Source organism: Palaemon carinicauda, chromosome 8 (assembly GCF_036898095.1).
Source record: "Palaemon carinicauda isolate YSFRI2023 chromosome 8, ASM3689809v2, whole genome shotgun sequence".
In the NCBI taxonomy this organism is placed as follows: domain Eukaryota; kingdom Metazoa; phylum Arthropoda; class Malacostraca; order Decapoda; family Palaemonidae; genus Palaemon; species Palaemon carinicauda.
In genome coordinates, this window is record NC_090732.1 from 49,346,913 (window position 1) to 49,361,912 (window position 15,000).

A 15,000-nucleotide genomic window follows, 5' to 3' on the forward strand; every position below is an offset into this window, starting at 1 on the left:
TATTATTATCGAAAGATTTGAAGGAGAGTTGGTTGGAGTGAATAGCAAAAATGACTTAATTATGAGTTTAAAGCTGGGACTGGGAGCAACAATGGTCAATGTGGTGTGTGCCTATGACCCGCAAGCTGGATGTACAGATGAGAAAAAGGATACATCCTGGTCCATCTCCTCCCAGAATGTATCCTTCTCATCCTCTGTACATCCAGCTGGCGGGGCATAGGCACACACCACATTGACTACTGTTGCTCCCAGTCCCAGCTTTAAACTCATAATTTTGTCATTTTTCCTATTCTCTCCAACCAACTCTCCTTCAAATCTTTCGATAATAATATTCCTACACCATTTCTTCTTTCCATATATGCTCCACTGTAATAAAATTTACAATCTTCGCCTACTTCTCTTGCCTAATTTCCCTTCCACCTGGTCTCCTGCACACACAACACTCCAATTTTCCTTCCCTCCATGAGGTCAACCAGCTCCCGCCCTTTTCCAGTCATTGTCCCCACATTCAGAGTTGCTACTCTCATCCTTTCCTCAGATATTTTCCTCTGAGCTTGCCTCTTTAACCCAGCCTACCCATGACTGGGTAGCCCTTGCCAATTTTTCGGAGGGATCAGGCAAGGTCCCAACGCGTCGCCTATGGGGAACGCCCTAGCATTAATTCTAATCTCACAGTCTCCACCGGCCATATTGGTTTTGGCTAATTTTTCATGGCCGGATACCTTTCCTGCTGCAAACCCTTCCCATTTACCCGGGCTTGGGACCGGCACCAAGTTGAAGCTGGCTTGCCCCCCCTCAGTGGCTGGGTTAATTTTTTTGTTTTTTTCAAATTTTACATTTTTTTTCATTTTCTATTTTTTTCCTGTTCAAAGCCTTAAACATAATTCTGATCCACTGTTCCATTAAATGGAAACTTGAGGGGACTCAGCATAGTAAAAGAAGTCAGACTTGTTTCTTCTGCATCTGTCCACTTGATAAAGAAACAGTACAAGTGAATCTTTGTCAAGTAACAGTGCATTCCAAAACAAGTGGGACTTCTTCCCTCAGCTGAGCCCCTCTTGTAGATTATTTCTTTTGCATCTGGAACACAGGAGTCCATATTTTATTCTATGTTCTCAGCACCAAACATACTCCTGATCCACTATTCGAGAACATTGGAATCTTCTTGAGGGAACACTGCGTGCTAAAAGAAGTCAGACTTGTTTCTTCTGCATCTGTCTACCTGACAAAGAAACAGTACAAGTGAATCTTTATCAAGGAGCAGTGCATTCCAAAACAAGTGGGACTTCTTCTCTAGGCTGAGTCCATCTTGTAGATTATTTCCTTTGTATTTGAAAGGCCGGATTCTATATTTTGTTCTATGTTCTCAGCACCAAACATATTCCTGATCCACTATTCCAGAAAAATGGAATCTTCTTGAGGGAACACAGCGTACTAAAAGAAGTCAGACTTGTTTCTTCTACATCTGTCCACCTGACAAAGAAACAGTACAAGTGAATCTTTATCAAGGAACAGTGCATTCCAAAACAAGTGGGACTTCTTCTCTAGGCTGAGTCCATCTTGTAGATTATTTCCTTTGTATTTGAAAGGCCGGATTCTATATTTTGTTCTATGTTCTCAGCACCAAACATATTCCTGATCCACTATTCCAGAAAAATCGAATCTTCTTGAGGGAACACTGCGTACTAAAAGAAGTCAGACGTTTCTTCTACATCTGTCCACCTGACAAAGAAACAGTACAAGTGAATCTTTATCAAGGAACGGTGCATTCCAAAACAAGTGGGACTTCTTCTCTAGGCTGAGTCCATCTTGTAGATTATTTCCTTTGTATTTGAAAGGCCAAACTCCATATTTTATTCTATGTTCTCAGCACCAAACAAATTCCTGATCCACTGTTCCAGTAAAATGGAAACTTGAGGGGACTCAGCATACTAAAAGAAGTCAGACTTGTTTCTTCTGCATCTGTCCACTTGATAAAGAAACAGTACAAGTGAATCTTTGTCAAGTAACAGTGCATTCCAAAACAAGTAAGACTTCTTCCCTCAGCTGAATCCATCTTGTAGATTATTTCCTTTGTATCTGAAAGGCCAAACTCCATATTTTATTCTATGTTCTCAGCACCGAACATATTCCTGATCCACTGTTCCAGTAAAATGGAAACTTGAGGGGACTCAGCATACTAAAAGAAGTCAGACTTGTTTCTTCTGCATCTGTCCACTTGATAAAGAAACAGTACAAGTGAATCTTTGTCAAGTAACAGTGCATTCCAAAACAAGTGGGACTTCTTCCCTCAGCTGAGTCCATCTTGTAGATTATTTCCTTTGCATCTGAAAGGACGGACTCCATATTTTATTTTATGGTCTCAACACCGAACATATTCCTGATCCACTGTTCCAGTAAAATGGAATCTTCTTGAGGGAACAAAGCGTACTAAAAGAAGTCAGACTTGTTTCTTCTGCGTCTCTTCACCTGACAAAGAAACAGTACAAGTGAATCTTTATCAAGGAACAGTGCATTCCAAAACAAGTGGGACTTCTTCTCTAGGCTGAGTCCATCTTGTAGATTATTTCCTTTGCATCTGGAAGACCACACTCCCTATTTTATTCTATGTTCTCAGCACCAAACAAATTCCTGATCCACTATTCCAGTAAAATGGAATCTTCTTGAGGGAACAAAGCGTACTAAAAGAAGTCCGACTTGTTTCTTCTGCATCTGTCCACTTGATAAAGAAACAGTACAAGTGAATCTTTGTCAAGTAACAGTGCATTCCAAAACAAGTAAGACTTCTTCCCTCAGCTGAATCCATCTTGTAGATTACTTCCTTTGTACCTGAAAGGCCAAACTCCATATTTTATTCTATGTTCTCAGCACCAAACAAATTCCTGATCCACTGTTCCAGTAAAATGGAATCTTCCTGAGGGAACAAAGCGTACTAAAAGAAGTCAGACTTGTTTCTTCTGCGTCTCTTCACCTGACAAAGAAACAGTACAAGTGAATCTTTATCAAGGAACAGTGCATTCCAAAACAAGTGGGACTTCTTCTCTAGGCTGAGTCCATCTTGTAGATTATTTCCTTTGTATCTGAAAGGCCAAACTCCATATTTTATTCCATGTTCCCAGCATCAAATATATTTCTGATCCACTATTCCAGTAAAATGGAATCTTCTTGAGGGAACAAAGCGTACTAAAAGAAGTCAGACTTGTTTCTTCTGCGTCTGTTCACCTGACAAAGAAACAGTACAAGTGAATCTTTATCAGGGAACAGTGCGTTTCAAAACAAGTGGGACTTCTTCCCTCTGCTGAATCCTTCTTGTAGATTATTTCCTTTGCATCTGAAAGGCCAGACTCCATATTTTATTCTATGTTCTCAGCACCAAACAAATTCCTGATCCACTATTCCAGTAAAATGGAATCTTCTTGAGGGAACAAAGCGTACTAAAAGAAGTCCGACTTGTTTCTTCTGCATCTGTCCACTTGATAAAGAAACAGTACAAGTGAATCTTTGTCAAGTAACAGTGCATTCCAAAACAAGTAAGACTTCTTCCCTCAGCTGAATCCATCTTGTAGATTATTTCCTTTGTACCTGAAAGGCCAAACTCCATATTTTATTCTATGTTCTCAGCACCAAACAAATTCCTGATCCACTGTTCCAGTAAAATGGAATCTTCCTGAGGGAACAAAGCGTACTAAAAGAAGTCAGACTTGTTTCTTCTGCGTCTCTTCACCTGACAAAGAAACAGTACAAGTGAATCTTTATCAAGGAACAGTGCATTCCAAAACAAGTGGGACTTCTTCTCTAGGCTGAGTCCATCTTGTAGATTATTTCCTTTGTATCTGAAAGGCCAGACTCCATATTTTATTCCATGTTCCCAGCATCAAATATATTTCTGATCCACTATTCCAGTAAAATGGAATCTTCTTGAGGGAACAAAGCGTACTAAAAGAAGTCAGACTTGTTTCTTCTGCGTCTGTTCACCTGACAAAGAAACAGTACAAGTGAATCTTTATCAGGGAACAGTGCGTTTCAAAACAAGTGGGACTTCTTCCCTCTGCTGAATCCTTCTTGTAGATTATTTCCTTTGCATCTGAAAGGCCAGACTCCATACTTTATTTTATGGTCTCAACACCGAACATATTCCTAATCCACTATTCCAGTAAAATGGAATCTTCCTGAGGGAACAAAGCGTACTAAAAGAAGTCAGACTTGTTTCTTCTGCGTCTCTTCACCTGACAAAGAAACAGTACAAGTGAATCTTTATCAAGGAACAGTGCATTCCAAAACAAGTGGGACTTCTTCTCTAGGCTGTGTCCATCTTGTAGATTATTTCCTTTGTATCTGAAAGGCCAGACTCCATATTTTATTCCATGTTCCCAGCATCAAATATATTTCTGATCCACTATTCCAGTAAAATGGAATCTTCTTGAGGGAACAAAGCGTACTAAAAGAAGTCAGACTTGTTTCTTCTGCGTCTGTTCACCTGACAAAGAAACAGTACAAGTGAATCTTTATCAGGGAACAGTGCGTTTCAAAACAAGTGGGTCTTCTTCCCTCTGCTGAATCCTTCTTGCAGAATATTCCATTTGCATATGGAAGGCCTTACATTAAAACTTTTTCACTAAACTATACTAAAACTCATCTGAAACTTATACTAAAAATATTTTTCCACTATATATATAATTTTTTTGGATTTTTTATTTTTTTATTTTTCTTTTTTTTTGGATTTTTATTTTTTCTAAGTTCACAGCAGTAAACTGGAAAATTCAACTTAAAATCATACTAAAAAGTTCAACTGAAACCTATGCTAAAAATATTTTTTTTATTTTTTTATTTTTCTTTATATATATATATATTTTTTTTTTTACAGCTATAAACATATTCCTGATCCACTATTCCAGTAAAATGGAATCTTCTTGAGGGAACACAGCGTACTAAAAGAAGTCAGACTTGTTTCTTCTGCATCTGTTCACCTGACAAAGAAACAGTACAAGTGAATCTTTATCAAGGAACAGTGCATTCCAAAACAAGTAGGACTTCTTCCCTCTGCTGAATCCTTCTTGCAGAATATTCCATTTGCATCTGGAAGGTCTTACATTAAAGCTTATTCACTAAACTATACTAAAACTCAACTGAAACTTATACTAAAAATATTTTTCCACTATATATATATATTTTTTTTTGGATTTTTTATTTTTTTATTTTATTCTTATTTTTTTTTCCAAGTTCACAGCACTAAACTGAAAAATTCAACTGAAACTTATACAAAATAATTGAACTTAAACTTATACTAAAAAATTCAACTGAAACTTACACTAAAAATATTTTTCCACTATATATATATATATTTTTTTTGGATTTTTTAATTTTTTTATTTTTTTGGGGATTTTTTTTTTCTAAGTTCACAGCACTAAACTGAAAAATTCAACTGAAACTTATACTAAAGATTTCAACTGAAACTTATACTAAAAATATTTTTCCACTATATATATATATATATTTTTTTATTTTTTTTTATTTTTTTTATTTTTTTTTTTGGATTTTTATTTTTTTCTAAGTTCACAGCACTAAACTGAAAAATTCAACTGCAACTTATACTAAAAAATTCAACTGCAACTTATACTAAAAAATTCAACTGAAACTTATACTAAAAATATTTTTCCACTATATATATATTTTTTCTTATCTTTTTTTATTTTTTCATTTTTTTGGGGGATTTTTCAATTTTTTTTTTTTTTTTTTTTTTGGATTTTTTTTTCTAAGCACTAAACTGAAAAATTCAACTTAAAATTATACTAAAAAGTTCATCTGAAACTTATGCTAAAATTTTTTTTTTTTTTTTTGAGTTTTTTATTTTTTCCTGTTTACTGCCCTAAACATAATCCTTATCCACTGTTCCAGAACAATGGAATATTCTTGAGGGGAAACAGCGTACTAAAAGAAGTCACACTTGTTTCTTCTGCATCTGTCCACCTGACAAAGAAACAGTACAGGTGAATCTTTGACAAGGGACAGTGCATTCCAAAACAAGTGGGACTTCTTCCCTCTGCTGAATCCTTCTTGCAGAATATTCCATTTGCATCTGGAAGGCCTTATATAAAAACTTATTTCCTCACAAAACTAAACTTACACTCACTGAAACTTATGCTAAAAATATTTTCCAGTATACATTTTTTTTTTCTTTTTTTTTTGTAGCCCTAAAGATATTCCTTATCCACTATTCCAGCACAATGGAATCTTCTTAAGGGGAAACAGCGTACTAAAAGAAGTCAGATTTGTTTCTTCTGCATCTGTCCACCTGACAAAGAAACAGTACAGGTGAATCTTTGTCAAGGAACAGTGCATTCCAAAACAAGTGGGACTTCTTCCCTCTGCTAAATCCTTCTTGCAGAACATTCCATTTGCACCAGGAAGGCCTTACATTAAAAGCTTATTCACTAAACTATACTAAAACTCAACTGCAACATACACTAAAAATATTTTTCCACTATATATATATTTTTTTGAATTTTTTCATTTTTAAATTTCTTTTTAATTTTCATTTTTTTTTCATGTTCACTGCACTAGACTGCAAGGATCGTTCCTTTACACATTACGACATCCTTAATAATAGTGTTGATGTTGATCCCTTCTTGGTCCTTGATTGTACTGACGATTCTCATGCCATCTTGGGCGTCCTTGATCGTACTGACGATCCTCTTGCCTTCTTGGGCGTCCTTGGTCGTACTGCCAACGCTGTTGGTTCCACTGCCCTGGCTGATGCCTTGTTGGCTCCTGACGATACCGGTGATACCAGTGATCGTATTTCTTCTCATGGCGTAGCTCTTCATCGTAATCTCTTCGGTTTCCTTCGTCCACCAGAATAAGTTTAGCGTTGACCACCTTTTTGTACTTCTCCTCGAATGCCTCCTGTAGGAATTCGGATTTGTCCCGATGCCTGTCTGGGTGGAACGCCATAGACAAGTCCTTGAAGGATCTTATAATTTCTGCCTTTGTGGCTGTCTGTTCTAAACCCAGAATCTCATAGTGACCCTTTTCTTCCCATTCCTTCTGCAGTGCTTTAGTATCTTCAAGGATTTTTAGAAATTTCTCTGATTTCTTAACCTTCACCGTTTCGAAGTCCTTCAAGGCCGCGTCGAAAATGCCAAGTTTGACGAGGTGCCTCCCTCGTAACATGTACGCTTTCCATCCTTCCAGACCTTTCTCGATAGCCATTGAACAGTCCAAAACAATATCCATATTCTATGTTCTCAGCACCAAATATATTCCTGATCCACAATTCCAGAAAAATGGAATCTTCTTGAGGGAACACAGCGTACTAAAAGAAGTCAGACTTGTTTCTTCTACATCTGTCCACCTGACAAAGAAACAGTACAAGTGAATCTTTATCAAGGAACAGTGCATTCCAAAACAAGTGGGACTTCTTCTCTAGGCTGAGTCCATCTTGTAGATAATTTCCTTTGTATCTGAAAGGCCACACTCCATATTTTATTCTATGTTCTCATCATCAAACATACTCCTGAACCACTATTCCAGTAAAATGGAATCTTCTTGAGGGGACTCAGTATTCTAAAAGAAGTCAGGCTTGTTTCTTCTGCATCTGTTCACTTGATAAAGAAACAGTACAAGTGAATCTTTATCAAGGAACAGTGCATTCCAAAACAAGTGGGACTTCTTCCCTCTACTTAGTCCATATTGCAAATTATTCCATTTGCATCTGGAAGGCCTTACATTAAAGCTTATTCACTAAACTATACTAAAACTCAACTTAAACTTATACTAAAAATATTTTTCCACTATATATATATATATTTTTTTTTGGATTTTTTATTTTTTTATTTTTTTTTGGATTTTTATTTTTTTTCTAAGTTCACAGCACTAAACTGAAAAATTCAACTGAAACTTATACTAAATAATTGAACTTAAACTTATACTAAAAAATTCAACTGAAACTTATACTAAAAAATTCAATTGAAACTTATACTAAAAATATTTTTCCACTATATATATTTTTTTTTTTGGATTTTTTATTTTTTTATTTTTTTTTTGGATTTTGATTTTTTTTGAAGTTCACAGCACTAAACTGAAAAATTCAACTGAAACTTATACTAAAAAATTCAACTGAAACTTATACTAAAGATTTCAACTGAAACTTATACTAAAAATATTTTTCCACTACATATATATATATTTTTTTTTTAATTTTTATTTTTTTTATTTTTTTGGGATTTTTATTTTTTTTCTAAGTTCAGAGCACTAAACTAAAAAATTCAACTGAAACTTAAACTAAAAATATTTTTCCACTATATATATATATATATTTTTGGAGGGGGATTTTTTCTTTTTTTTCTTTTTGGATTTTTTATTTTTCTTTTTTTGGATTTTTTTCTAAGCACTAAACTGAAAAATTCAACTTAAAATTATCCTAAAAAGTTCATGTGAAACTTATGCTAATTTTTTTTTTCTGTTTACTGCCCTAAACAATCCTTATCCACTATTCCAGAACAATGGAATATTCTTGAGGGGAAACAGCGTACTTAAAGAAGTCAGACTTGTTTCTTCTGCATCTGTCCACCTGACAAAGAAACAGTACAGGTGAATCTTTGACAAGGGACAGTGCATTCCAAAACAAGTAGGACTTCTTCCCTCAGCTGAATCCTTCTTGCAGAATATTCCATTTGCATCTGGAAGGCCTTATATAAAAACTTATTTCCTCACAAAACTAAACTTACACTCACTGAAACTTATGCTAAAAATATTTTCCAGTATACAATTTTTTTTTTCTTTTTTTTTTTGTAGCCCTAAAGATATTCCTTATCCACTATTCCAGCACAATGGAATCTTCTTAAGGGGAAACAGCGTACTAAAAGAAGTCAGACTTGTTTCTTCTGCATCTGTCCACCTGACAAAGAAACAGTACAAGTGAATCTTTGTCAAGGAACAGTGCATTCCAAAACAAGTAGGACTTCTTCCCTCTGCTGAATCCTTCTTGCAGAACATTCCATTTGCATCTGGAAGGCCTTACATTAAAAGCTTATTCACTAAATTATACTAAAACTCAACTGCAACATACACTAAAAATATTTTTCCACTATATATATATTTTTTTGAATTTTTTCATTTTTAATTTTTTTAAAATTTTCATTTTTTTTCATGTTCACTGCACTAAACTTCAAGGATCGTTCCTTTACACATTACGGCATCCTTAATAATAGTGTTGATGTTGATCCCTTCTTGGTCCTTAATTGTACTGACGATCCTCTTGCCATCTTGGGCGTCCTTGATCGTACTGACGATCCTCTTGCCTTCTTGGGCGTCCTTGGTCGTACTGCCAACGCTGTTGGTTCCACTGCCCTGGCTGATGCCTCGTTGGCTCCTGACGATACCGGTGATACCAGTGATCGTATTTCTTCTCATGGCGTAGCTCTTCGTCGTAATCTCTTCGGTTTCCTTCGTCCACTAGAATAAGTTTAGCGTTGACCACCTTTTTGTACTTCTCCTCGAATGCCTCCTGTAGGAATTCGGGTTTGTCCCGATGCCTGTCTGGGTGGAACGCCATAGACAAGTCCTTGAAGGATCTTATAATTTCTGCCTTTGTGGCTGTCTGTTCCAAACCCAGAATCTCATAGTGACCCTTTTCTTCCCATTCCTTCTGCAGTGCTTTAGTATCTTCAAGGATTTTTAGAAATTTCTCTGATTTCTTAACCTTCACCGTTTCGAAGTCCTTCAAGGCCGCGTCGAAAATGCCAAGTTTGACGAGGTGCCTCCCTCGTATCATGTACGCTTTCCATCCTTCCAGACCTTTCTCGATAGCCATTGAACAGTCCAAAACAATATCCATATGAGGAGGCTTCTCAGTGGCTGAGTTTGCTTCAGCCCGAAGGACATGCAGAAGAGCTGTTTCTTCTTCGTAGTGCGTCTCCATACTCAAAGCTTCGGTGAAAATTTCCACTGCTTCTTTGTACCTGTTGTTCATCTGCGCAAATAAGCCAGCCATCACTAAGCTTTTCCTCCTATGTTCATCATTATTCTCAGCTCTATGAACTTCGGCCTTCTCAGCTACCAGCCTCTCGTTTTCTGCCTTCAGTTCACAAACGACACTTTTCAGTTCATTCAGTTGCTCCATGTTGTTAATATGCGCCTTTTTCATTTCTTCTTTTTCAGTTTCAAACTTCTCCGCAATCATATTCCGTTCCATTACCTCAAGGTCTTTAATTTTGCACATAAATTCAAGTTTTTCATACTCTTGTGTCCTGTCAGCTTTAAGTTTCTCTCTTTCTTCCTTCAATTGGTCAACTTCACGTTTTAATTTATTGAGTTGGTCCATTTCCTCATATTGATTGTTTTTCACTTTCTCGTTTTCATTTCGAAGATCTTCCAGCAAATTTTTCATTTTCCCCAGCTGACGTTCTTTTTCTAAGCATTCCGATTTCAATTTATTTTTTTCTACCTTCAGTCCCACAACTTCTCTTTTCAATTTATTTAGGTTTTCTGTTTTCTCATTTTGACTGGTCTTGAATTTCTCATTTTCATTTCTGAGATCTTCCAGCCAATTCTTCAGTTTCTTCAGCTGAAGATCTTTCTCGGCGCATTTAGCTTCTAGTTTCTCTTTCTTAGCCTTTAGCTCATAAACTACACTTTTCAGTTTATTCAATTGCTCCATGATCTTAATATGCGCCTTTTTAATTTCTTCGTTTTCGGTTTCAAACTTCTCTGCAATCATATTTCGTTCCATTACCTCAAGGTCTTTAATTTTAGACATAAATTCCAGTTTTTCATACTCTTGTGTCATGTCAGCTTTAAGTTTCTCACTTTCTGCCTTCAGTTCACCTACTTCTTTTTTCAATTCGTTTACTAGTTCATTTTTCTGATTTTCTTCTGTCTTCAGTACTTCATTTTCGTTCTTGATATTTTCCATCAATTTTTCAAGTTCTTTCATCTGAATGTTTCTTTCGATGAATTCACATTCCAGTTTAGTTTTTCCTGCCTTTAATTCACCAAATTCCTTCTTCAATTCAGTTACTAGTTCATTTTTCTGATTTTCTTCTGTCTTCAGTACTTCATTTTCGTTCTTGATATTTTCCATCAATTTTTCAAGTTCTTTCATCTGAATGTTTCTTTCGATGAATTCACATTCCAGTTTAGTTTTTCCTGCCTTTAATTCACCAAATTCCTTCTTCAATTCAGTTACTAGTTCATTTTTCTGATTTTGTTCTTTCTTCAGTACTTCATTTTCGTTCTTGATATTTTCCATCAATTTTTCAAGTTCTTCCAACTGAAGGTCTTTTTCGTTGCAATCACTTTGCAGATTTTCCTTTATTTCAACTAATCTCCCCATTCCTTCAATTTGTCCTCGTAACTCAGCATTTTCCGCCATGAGATTTTCCAAGAGAGTAGTCCGATCCTCGTCTTCCATTTTGAGTCCAATTCCGTCCAACAGATCTTCGCATCCATGTTCCATTTCTGGAACATTTTCTTCCAGCGAGTTGTTGTCCCCTCCTTCTCCAGCCATCCTCCTTCTAGCCAGCATAATTCCGCCCAAAATGACGGAAGCTGCGGCCATTCCGATGTAAAAGTTGTTTCCATAAGAAAGGACTTCTTCCTTCCTTTCTTCAAAGTCGAATCCGGAGAGAAGCTTGCCAACGAACCACGTTGATTTTAATTCATCTTTGAATCCTAATACTTCTCTCTCCATCTGGTGCAATCCCAGTTCGCACCGCTGTAGTTCCTCGCGGGCTTTCCACCAGCCCCCAATCCAAGGACAACGCTGCAGCCACCTGCCGAGGAATCCATCCTGAGAGGCGACTGCACGGCAGTTTTCAAAGCGCGGCGCCTCTGGGAGTAGCCACGAAAACCATTTGAAAACCACCGACTCCTGAAGAGTTCGCAGCTGTCCCTGAAGTTTTACCGTCATATCCTCGCATGCAAGAGTCTGCTCCTGAAGGGCTGATCCTGCATTTTGAGGCCAGACAAATCCTACTTTGTTTCCGATGATATCCTTAAACATTGAAATCACTGCGTTCAATTTGAAAGCCATATTCAATGATACAGATCGAGTGACCTGAATTAGCATTATTTTGAAGAAATGGGTTTTTCCGCAACACAATCTTTCTGTAGACTTTCAAATTCCTGCTGGCATTTTTGAATGGCCAACTCTATGGACAGACTTCCCCTACATTTCTCTCCTCTCCATTCAGAATACGGTGTTAAATAATAAACAAAAATAATAATAAACAAAAATAATAATAATAATAATAATAAAAAAATAATAATAATAATAATAATAATAATAATAATCTTCGAAGCAATAGAGGAGCCTAGAGCCCTCGGAGACTTTCAAATTCCTGCAGGCATTTTTGAATCGCCATCTCTATAGGTAGATTTTCCGTACATTTCTTTCCTCACCATTCAGAAGACGATGTTAAATAATAAATAATAATAATAATAATAATAATAATAATAATAATAATAATAATAATAATAATTTTCGGTGCAATATAGGAGTCCGGAGCCCTCCGGAGACTTTCAAATTCCTGCAGGCATTTTTGAATCGCCAACTCTAATGGGCAGACTTCCCCTACATTTCTCTCCTCTCCATTCAGAATACGGTGTTAAATAATAAACAAAAATAATAATAATAATAATAATAATAATAATAATAATAATAATAATAATAATAATCTTCGAAGCAATAGAGGAGCCTAGAGCCCTTGGAGACTTTCAAATTCCTGCAGGCATTTTTGAATCGCCATCTCTATAGGTAGATTTTCCGTACATTTCTATCCTCACCATTCAGAATACGGTGTTAAATAATAAATAAAAATGATAATAAAAACAACAAAAATAATAATAATAATAATAATAATAATAATTCCTGCTGGCATTTTTGAATCGCCATCTCTATGGGTAGATTTCCCCTACATTTCTCTCTTCACCTCTCAGAAGACGGTGTTGAATAAAGAATCAAGAATAAAGAATAATGAATAATGAAAAATTAATAATTAAGAATAAATAATAAATAATAAATAAAAAATCAATAATAAAAAAATAATAAATAAAAAATCATTAATAAAAAATAATGATAATGATAATAATAATAATAATAATAATAATAATAATAATAATAATAATATCTATGAACTATTTATTTCCATATTTCCTTTCCTGGATGAATTAGTCAAAATAAAGAATAAAGAATAAATAATAAATAATAGATAATAAATAATAATAAAAAAAAAAAATAATAATAATAATAATATCCATGAACTATTTATTTCCATATTTCATTTCCTGGATGAATTACTCAAAAGTGTCCACAAAATATGCAATTTACAAATAGTGACACTTTTGAGTAATCACTCATTTTTTTTTAGTATATTTTGAATATACAGTATATCAAACGTACGCTGGCATCACGAACTTTTGTTTATGTACGCTGGCATCAAGAATTCCGTTTGCTAGACCATGTTGACGTGTCAGTTCGAAGTCGTTTGGTAAGGAAACCGAGCTATTTTCTTTTCATAATCCCTTCCCCCATCCTCAACATATTTTGCTAATTATTGCTTTCCCAGAATATAAATAACCACCTAATTATTGTGGAAGAAGATGACAACTGCAGGAGCAAATGCTTTTTTGTTGAGCAAATGCTTTTTTGTTGACCAGGCGGACATGAGTCTTTTATAGTTTATTTATGACATGTTTGTTTTTTTATGTTGTTAATAGTTTATATATGACATATCTGTTTTGACGTTGTTACTGTTTTTAGAATGATTTATTGTTAATTTTTTTTCTCTTAATTTATTTATTTCCTTATTTCCTTTCCTCACTGGGCTATTTTTCCCTGTTGGAGCCCCTGGGCTTATAGCATCTTGCTTTTCCAACTAGGGTTGTAGCTTGGATAGTAATAATAATAATAATAAATGGAGAGCGTGGTGTTGTAAACAATTACCTTTTTTTCAGTAAACACCTTTCTATAAAATACGTTTAGTGAACAATGAAGAACTCTAACTTGATAATGTGAACAATATAATCTTAAGACATCCTTAGAAAACAAGTTTTTATAGAATACGTTCAGTGAACAATAACGAACCCCCTCAGTAAACACCTTTCTATAAAATACGTTTAGTGAACAATGAAGAACTCTATCTTGATAATGTGAACAATATAATCTTAAGAGATCCTAAAAAAATACGTTTTTATAGATTACGTTTAGTGAACAATAACGAACCCCCTCAGAAAACACCTTTCTATAGAATAGATTTAATGAATAATAAAGAATTCTATCTTGATAATGTGAACAATATAATCTTAAGACATCCTTAGAAGACAAGTTTTTAAAGAATACGTTCAGTGAACAATAACGAACCTCCTCAGAAAACACCTTTCTATAAAATACGTTTAGTGAACAATGAAGAACACTATCTTGATAATGTGAACAAAATAATCTTAAGACATCCTTAGAAAACAAGTTTTTATAGAATACGTTCAGTGAACAATAACGAACCTCCTCAGAAAACACCTTTCTATAAAATACGTTTAGTGAACAATGAAGAACTCTATCTTGATAATGTGAACAATATAATCTTAAGAGATCCTAAAAAAATACGTTTTTATAGAATACGTTTAGTGAACAATAACGAACCCCCTCAGAAAACACCTTTCTATAAAATACGTTTAGTGAACAATGAAGAACTCTATCTTGATAATGTGAACAATATAATCTTAAGACATCCTTAGAAGACAAGTTTTTATAGAATACGTTCAGTGAACAATAACGAACCTCAACTTGATATTGTCTAAAATATAATTTCAAAGACATCAAAATTGATGTCTCTATCAATTTAAATCTGACATCAGCTGTATAATTTCAGAAATTGAAAAATTATCGAAGAGGGCCCATGGAAGATATCTTTTTTTTCCTCAGAAAACTCTTTTTTATTATATAAGTTTAGAGAACAATAAAGAGAACAATAAAGAACACTATCTTGATCAAATGTCCAAAGAATA

General features: G+C 34.9%; 1 protein-coding gene across 1 annotated transcript; it reads right to left on the reverse strand.

Annotated features, from left to right (window-relative positions):
• Nucleotides 1-9,235: 9,235 nt before the first annotated feature.
• Nucleotides 9,236-12,031, reverse strand: LOC137645210 (paramyosin-like). The gene has a single exon (XM_068378032.1). It carries the CDS (start codon nt 12,029-12,031, stop codon nt 9,236-9,238), a length of 2,796 nt encoding a protein of 931 aa, XP_068234133.1.
• Between the last annotated feature and the right edge of the window lie 2,969 nt (nt 12,032-15,000).